The sequence below is a fragment of the Echiichthys vipera genome (assembly GCF_963691815.1).
Source record: "Echiichthys vipera genome assembly, chromosome: 4".
Taxonomy (NCBI): Eukaryota; Metazoa; Chordata; class Actinopteri; order Perciformes; family Trachinidae; genus Echiichthys; species Echiichthys vipera.
In genome coordinates this window covers 7850283-7859201 of record NC_139829.1, presented here as the reverse complement: position 1 = coordinate 7859201, position 8919 = coordinate 7850283, and the positions used below count along the sequence as shown (strand labels likewise).

The window sequence follows — 8919 nt, the reverse complement described above, 5'->3', positions numbered from 1 at the left end:
AAATCCGAGTTGACAGAGTTTCAGGTACAAGTCAGAAGACCATTATTTTTAACGTTGTGAGGGGGGCACTAGCCAGTTTAGTCACAGTTAGCAATACCAGTGGATGACAATGCATAATGTGTATTTTGCACATACAAACACCGTAGCAACATGTCCACAGTAAGAGTTGGACAGCACTTTGTTTAGGCATGATTTAATGAGACACATATAGTCAGAAGTGAGAATAAACAGTGTATTCCTACAGTATCAACAGTTTGTCGCATTTACCTCAGAAGTCGGAACTGGGAATGACGTCACACCCAAGTTAACCTTGTTCCAGTTCCAAGTTGGAAAACCATTAGCCGTTGTTAGCAATACTGGCTGATAACAATGAAATGTGCTGTATTTTGTGCTTACAAACACTGTAGCACACATATGTGTCCAATATGTCCACATATTAATGGATGGACAGTATTGTGTGTATGATTTCTCTAATGGGGACCAAAGAGACCGAAGTGAGAATAAACAGTGTATTGCTACAGCTCTTCTACTGTTGATGCTGGGGCTGCCATTTTGGATTTAGACGTTGGAACTTCCGACTTGTGAGTTCAACTGTCGGAAACGCAGCTCATAGTTAACGTTAATGGAGTTCTGGGGGGTCTCTGGCCATACACTGTAGCAACATGTTCACAGATAGATACAATTATTTTGTTTGATAAAATAGATTTGTTTTTTGGTCTATAATATGACAGAGAATGGTGAAAAATTATGATTAATGTTTCCCAAAGATGACCTCCTCAAATGTGTTGTTTTGTCCACAACTCAAATATATTCAGTTTACTGGCAGGAAAAGAAACCTCGGGAGTTAACAGTACTGTATGTCATTCAACAATTTCGCTCAGCGACAAGTCTTAAAGTGAGAGAGTTACACCAGAAAGAGAAGAGCTTACCAGAGCTTTGTAGCCACACACACCTGAATCATTCCGAACCAAACCGTCGGTGGTCGAGTTGCACTGTGGGTAATGTAGGCGCTAGCCAGATATTGAGCTGGAGGAAGAATGTATGGGTGGAATAAACAAAATGTCCAAAGCGAAACTCATATAACATTTAATTTTCTATGCACAAAACAAAGTATAAGCATTTTCTCTATATGTTTTTTTCATGTATATAGAGTAAACATTTGCAACAGTATAGATTTTTCAGTGGAAACTGAATGAACATTCAAGGGTACACACTGAACATGTCTTTAAGTCATAATTACACATGTTTGTTTTTTAATTGAGCTTCTAAATTCAGTTGAATTCATCATGAATTCATTGAAAGCTCTGTCTATACAGTACAATACAATACAGTCTGTGGTTTACATCCAATAGGTCTAGTAGTTATTGTAGTCCTCTAATGATGGTCTCTCCCCCTTCACGTATTAGCAATTCATATTTGCAGATAGCCTTCCTTAACATATTCATTTTCTCCAGGAAAATGGGTTGAAACAAGAGGTTTTTCAACAACAAAATATTAAATCAGATATACAATATTACATTCATGTTAACCCGTTTTGCAGTGAATGTTAATGAAAATATGTTTCTGAACCAACCTGGTAAATTCTATAGAAAGAAAATAAACATATTGTTATTGCATATTATCTGGACTGTCCAAACTGTGTTGATGAAGATCTTACATGGGAAAATTGTAAAAGAAGTAAATACATTTGTTGACAACACACAAAATGCCTGCTGAATGTTTTTTTGAGTTGCATGTTTGTCATGAAGCATCTTTGTAACATTGACACATCTGTCCTATTTTAACTGTCAGCGAGCCGTTTTAGAGAGATACAGTATTTGCAGTGAGGAGAAAACACAGAGGAGACGCAGGAAGATCAGCGGTTTAAGTGTGGACAAAATGCTAAAGACACCAATTATATTGAATCTGAAATTGTCTATTATGCATTATGAGTTATCCACTTTTGGTTCTTTAAAGATGTTTTTGGCAGTTTTCCAACCTTTATTACATAGGACAGACAGGAAATGGGGTGAGAGAGAGAGGGGGGGGGGGGCATGCAACAAAGGGCCGTGGGTTCGACTCCAACCTGCTGCCCCGAGGACCTTAAGCCTCTTACATGGGCCGACTGCGCTAACCACTCAGCCACCACTACTTTGGGTTCATAAAGCATATTACAATTGCTTGTTATGGTAATCTGCATTTTAGAGATTGCCTGGTGTAGCATTGTGTACCATTTTGTTCTGCATAATTAATGTTTAGGAAACTTTGTGTACCTTCGTTTTTGTGTTTTTATATCTTGTACACCTAGCTGCAAATTCAGTTTCCCATTTGGGAACAATAAAGCGACCGGACTGAACTAAATATTGTGTTAAATATATGTTCTTTTACTTGAGTTTTTGAATGCAGGTCTTTTACGTGTTACTATTTTTACACCATGGTATTTAAGTACAAGATCTTAGTATTTCTTCCAACACTGTACTTAATAGGATAGGTTAAAATGTCTTCTTTAAAGGGTCCTTTAGGAGAATAATTTAAGAGTTTAATTTAATATAAGCTTCTAGTACAGGATATAAACCCCCCACACCCATAGACGGATTATCATGACTACAGGCCCTGGACACAAACTTACCAAGGCCCCCTGCCAACACATGCAAACCGTGCGCATGCATGCAAAGGCGCTGTGTCGCCAGCCAATGTAATAATGTCAGCAAACGTAATAAACTAAACACCCACTAATAATACTGAACATGCATGCAAAATCCAGCTGCTGACCCTCCACTGTCACACAACGGAGCAACAACAACAATATTACTAAAGCACGTTTAAAAGAGCACAGTACCGTTATACTTGCTGTGTGTTTGTTTTTGTGAAACAATAATAATAACTATCACAATTAAGTTATCAGTCTGTGATGTAAATAACAAAATGCAAACAATAAAGGCTTCTAACCATTTTTCTAAAAGTGTCTTTATTTTAATTGAGAATCGTTTTTATATCAATTACACAAAAGGTAAAGAAAATATGAGATGTTTTACATATTTCGGCCATAAGCGGTCAAACTGACCGCACATCACTTCACTTTGGTTTCATTATTAAATTTTTCATGCAGATTGCTGCTTTCATTGTCTCTACTATTAAAAACACCCAGATGACAGACTAAGTGAACAGACAAAGGACAGGACCCACTGCATTGATTTATAAATATTTTATGTACAAAATATTGTTACAAGTATATTCAACATATGTCACATTAGAATGATAACTACTTTACATACATTTGATCAATCTTCATATTTCACAGTACATACATGGAAAAAGATCACAATTCTAGTTTACTCTGTATACAATAATACATGCTCTGGTCATAGGCTTTTTATCATTATTTTTTTTTACAAACTTACAGTTAGTTTTAAACAGAGTGCAAGAGTTCAGTTGTCACTACATCTGTGGCCATTGTAAAATAACTTAAACCCTACTGCAGACAAGTGTGTGTTCAGTTCAGTACAGCAGAATCAAAGACAAAACTCTAAACTAGTTTCCAAGACTATCTCATTTAAATTCTACCAAACAGATCCTCTTGAGTTTGGAGCCAAAGTGCAGCTAGTTTTGGCAAACGTGCAATAAGAAGTGGGGCATCTACAATGGCCACATCTGTCCGCAAACAACCCAAAATACATGTCGAGAGCTGAACATGGCTCACTGAACACTTGCGTTCCTTGGCACATAGTAAACATACAAGAGTGTGAATTAAACTCAGTTACACCTCAGTCAACTGAACAACCTGCCTGCATGTTTTTTATTTTCCATCCTGGCCCAAGTTCGTATAGTGCGCCTAATGCAGAAACCCCAATCAGATATTCATAAACATATGATTGGTAGAGTATGTAACTGTGCATGCACGGCAAGGCTGAAAGACTTGTTTTCATCCTATTTAAAACAGACTAAATTAAACTAGAGGTCCATTTTTCTGCTCATTCATAAAGGTGTTCACGCTATTTAACCTGTGAAAACAAGTCGTCAACTTAAGGTTGGCTCCCTTCAGAGCAGGTCGACGGGTAAACAGTGATCACAGTTCGAACTACTATACCTCTAATTCTCTGCTTCTGAAAAAAACCAAAAACTTTTCACTTTACAAGTCAATGTTTTTTCTCACCGTCAGCTAGCTACCGCAGTTAGCTGGCTTTTGTTTTTTAAGGCTGTGTAATTCACAAGAGCTGACTGTAGATTTAAACTTAAACCCTGTCTCAGTGTGTCATCTTCTCTTAATTTTCAGGGTTTTATATAATCAGTCTGGGGAGAAATATTACCAGGAGTTCATCACTAAAAACGCAACACACATTAGCTGCATCCTGACACACTTCTCCTTGGTTTGACTTCATCAGAATATGACTCTTCTGGTGTTTTTCGGCTTCAGTTTCAGGGCAGTTCTGACTGCTTCTTGTTTCTATGAGGTCTAGTCCACACATTCACAGGTATATTTTAAAACATAGCCTCTCATCCAGCTGCAAAATGGGTTTTAAGTCACTGAAAACAGAAACTTGTAAATTTTCCCAGTGTTGACGTGTAGTCACAGTCCACATTTTCCTGTGTTTATATATCGAGTTATATATTGAGGAATTACTTCGCTTTGCAGTCATTCCCCCCTTCCTCAATGCACCGTTGCAGCTTTTTTTCATGCGTCTGATTGGCCAACATTTTCTTTCCTACTTTGTGTGATTGGCCTGTTGGTTTGGCATATTCTTGACAGCACTTCATGCATTGTTTCATTCTCATTCGGAAGGAGATTTTGCTCTTTAAATAGTGTTGTATGTGTGTTTTTTTTAGAACAAGGAAAGAAAAAACCCGTGTGCGTGTGGACCTGTCTGGAGCTACAGGTGTTGAAAGACGTGAATCAAAGGATGTGACACATGACACGGAAAATGTGTGCTGCATCATGTCACATGATAAACAAATGAACCTTTACAAAAGAAAATAACCAGCTGTTTTATTTTTGTTCTTTTGCTCAGGTTCCAAAATTGTAATTTTGAAACGGTCTCTCTTGGTTACCTGCTTAAATCTCAGTTAAAAACCCGAACTCATGCTAAGTGTGACATTTGTTCATTTCAATGGGTTTTTGTGACACTAATTAGCTGCTTAATGACTTGAATTGAATGCCAATTTTTTTTTTTGGGGGGGGGGGGGGTGGTGGACCAGAGTAGACAGTGGTACAGAGATACTGTATTAGCAGTCAAAAGGCCTCAAAGGCTCAAACAGTACAAGAATCTGGGATACTGATCATTAAACAGTTGCTTAATAGCAGTCAGAATTTACTGCTCAGGTCCATTTGGTTTTTAAAACTACCGCCTTTTCAGTTCACACCTTTTCATGTTGTCAGGTAAACAGACACATTCATTCCAGTGAATGTGTGTTTGGTAAAAAGCTGTGGGTAGTAAAGGTGTAAATCTTGCGCCAGGCTGTACCCATATCCGCAGCAGGTCTACAAGGTGAACAGCCTCTGGGTGAGCAGCTCTGACGCCCAATGGATGATTTAATTTGCTACAGACGATCAAAATAGTCTGTCATCAGAAGAAGATCATAACAGTTTCTCTCCAGAACTATTTTGACCTCTGTGTTGGTGATTTAAACCAATATGTCCCTTGATAGTTTTGATATTGCTAAATGTCTTTTAGATGCTCTCCTTTTACGTTATTACTTATTTTTCATTTTACTTTTTTTTTTTTAATTGTTTCTACTCTGCTCTGTAGCACTTTGAGTTTGTTGACTGTAAAGTGCAATACAAATAAAATATATTATTATTATTATTATTATTATTATTATATTGGGGCTTCTTTTTTAACATTTTGAGAAAACATCTTTCAAAATGTGGCCATTGAATTGAAAACATTTCTTTGTGACAAACAGTCAACTTGCTTGTCTTTTCAAGTATCTTCTGCGCCGGAGGCTTTAATGGTCCGCGTTTACTGAGGATGAAGATGACAGTGCTTCATAAACAACAGACAAAACCACGTAGCCCTGACTCCAAAGTGTGACCGTGATCAACACCAGTTTTTTTTAACGTTTTCCAATAAGTCTCTGGTCTTGAGTGAGTGCATCAGCTCATCTACCCTCCTCCGCCGGACGAGTTTCAGATTTCAGCTTGACAAACTCCTTGGCCACCTCGTCGGCAGGCCGCTGAGACAGGATACGCATCACCGTCATGCCCGTCTCGTCGGTCTGAATGCGCGACCCCAGCGGACACCAGCACACGCAGCTTTTGCGGTCGGCAATGTCACGCAGCTGCAGGATGGCCATGCCCACCACCCGGTCCGCCCGTCCGAAACAATAATCCTTCACCGTCACCTGGAGCTCGTAGCAGTCTGACGATTCCTTACCCAGGACACTGCAGAGCAGAAGGGGAAATCACATTCCGTAAAACACATTTCAAAGGTAAGTGTTTGTGTTTTGGTGCAAATGCTCAGACTTCAAACTCACAACTGGAAAGCCTCGTTGAACTTAGCCGACCAGCTGTTGTTCTTGGATTTTGTGGTGAACTTGCGCTTCTTGTCCGCAAGGAAGGGGCCGACCATGGAGACGTCGACGAAAGGCCGAAACATCCCCGATGTCTGCCACTTCATGTCGTTCACAGCGATGACTGGATAAGGAGACAAGTAGTGACTTAGTGTTGATGACGGTGCTGTTGTGTGTTTGTTGTTGCATGTGTGTATATTTAGATTTATACTGATGTTCACAAATGTCACCATCATTTTGTCTTCTGAAAAAACATCTTCACCCTGTTGGTGCTAAATTTGAGCCAACAAGAATTGCTCTTAATGTTTGTTGGAATTCAAAGTTCATCCTTGATCTTGAAAAATGAATCTTGAGGTGAGGTTGTTGTTCCTAGTGTTGTTGCTGTCAGGTGTATTTGTAGCACAAAAAAAAGTAGTAGTTTATTTGAGTCTCACCTCTGACATTGATTTTTCGTTCCTTCCCGAGCATCATGTCGATCTGCAGAATGGCCTCTCCGATGGGCTTCTCTATCCCCGGGCCTGCAGAACAAAACCACCACGTCACACATTATTTTAATGTATCATTACGTTTTATTCTTATCTTGATCTTATTGCTGCTGCAGTGACTCACTGGGCAAACCAAAAATCCCCTTTTGTTATAATATAGACACACATATCTTGTACTTCTATAGTACAGTATAGATACAGTGATTTACAGCACCATTTGAAAACCATACCAAGACAATGAATAACACAAGTGGTTTGTTGCACCAGGAAATAATGTTTTTATAATGTTTTATTAATGTTTTCTTTTCTAGTCTTAACACTGGAAACACTTACGAAATGTCTCTACAATTTAATCTTATTAAAAGTTAACACGTTTTCATTAACAAGGAAACACGCAAAACATTGGCATTGAAAAAAGTTTACAATAAATATAAAGTTTCAATTTTGTAATTAGGTTTGAATTTGCCTTGGAAAATGTAGGTTTGATTATAGACAGACTCACCCCTATCAGGTCGAATCTTCTCATTGCCTGTGATTCTGATGCCCATCCCATCATGCACTGCAGGACAGGAAAGAGCAGGAAGGTTAAGGACACTTTTTACCAACCTCGAAAAGTGTGCATACAGCGTGTGTGTGTGTGTGTGTGTGTGTGTGTGTGTGTGAGATTACCTTGAGAGTGTTGTGTGGTGACAAAGGTCTTGATGAGAGCGTCGGTGCTCTGGGAGTAGAGGGAAAGAGCGTACCGCAGTGAAGCCAACTCAGGACTTTTCTCGACAAACGCCTTCTTCAGCCCGTTTCCTCCTGCGTGGAAGTATTGCTGAAAGAAAAGAGAATGCAGATATACAGATAAAGTACTTTACTGATCCCAAAGAGAAACTGCACTGTTACAGCAGACAGATCACCCATACGAATCACAAAAACAACACAATGAGATCCAAAGAAGTAGATAAGAAATATATAATAAGACAAAAAAAACCTAAATCTTAACTGAACTACAAACAAGGACAGAACTCTAAATAAACACCATACTGGTAATATTCTAAACATAGTTGGTGCAAGTCTGCTATATACTGCATGTTGTCTTGTATTTATGGAACGATAGAAGCATGAAAATAACTGCAGTGAGTACATATACTAGAGGTGTAAATCACAAGTTTTATCACGATGCGATAACAATATGATAGCAACTGTTATTTAACAGAATAAGTAACATTTATATCAACTCACCAAAGGCAACTGAACAACAAAGAATAAATAAAAAGAATGAATTTCAAAATAAAGGCGCATCTTAAAGATGATTTGTATGGATATTTTCACTTTGCATCGACAATATTGGATTGTTGATCATTTAATAAATAATTATCAATACAGATCGATGTATGGTTACACCCCTACTATACATAAATACATACAAGAATGTAATATAAAAGAACAAAGATATAATATACAGGAAAATATGCTACAGAATAAAATGTTTTTTAAAAAAGTATTATTTTTCTTTTTCTTGTTGTCAAAAACGTTCATATACGGTAAAACACTTATTTCAGTAAATCAAGAGTGAATTTTGCAGTTTGATCCTCCTGAATAACTAAATACTTGAGTGTGTTTTATCTAATAAAACATCTCTATCTCTCAAATCTGTTGGCAACATTTAAAAAGTGAAAAAAAGTAGCAAACGTGCAGGATTTTCCATTATAGTTTGACAAATGATCTTAGATAATGCTGTGAGCTAGCAGACTAATTATGGTGCAGAAAAGCTTTAAAGTTTTGCATATTTAATGAAAAGACTCGTCCTGAGTGAATGTGCAGGTCTTCACCTACCTTGATGGTCTCCAGCCCTGCATCCATGATTATACACTGTTTTGGCGTCAAGGTTTTGGTTTCACCACCACCACCACCTCCCTGCAGCAACCAGAGTTCACAGACTGACATGAGACAAACTTTCCTT

At 38.1% G+C, this 8919-nt stretch overlaps 1 protein-coding gene across 1 annotated transcript in view; it reads right to left on the bottom strand.

Annotated features, from left to right (window-relative positions):
- Positions 1-6075: 6075 nt before the first annotated feature.
- Positions 6076-8919, bottom strand: part of LOC310945592 (protein unc-13 homolog B-like) — a gene marked incomplete at both ends in the record, with an annotated part of 78273 nt that continues 75429 nt past the window's right edge. Inside the window, 6 exons of the mRNA XM_083911732.1 lie at positions 6076-6358; positions 6451-6610; positions 6921-7004; positions 7474-7530; positions 7641-7788; positions 8793-8864. Coding sequence (XP_083767858.1) covers positions 6076-6358; positions 6451-6610; positions 6921-7004; positions 7474-7530; positions 7641-7788; positions 8793-8864 — 804 coding nt within the window. The remainder of the gene's footprint in view (positions 6359-6450; positions 6611-6920; positions 7005-7473; positions 7531-7640; positions 7789-8792; positions 8865-8919) is intronic.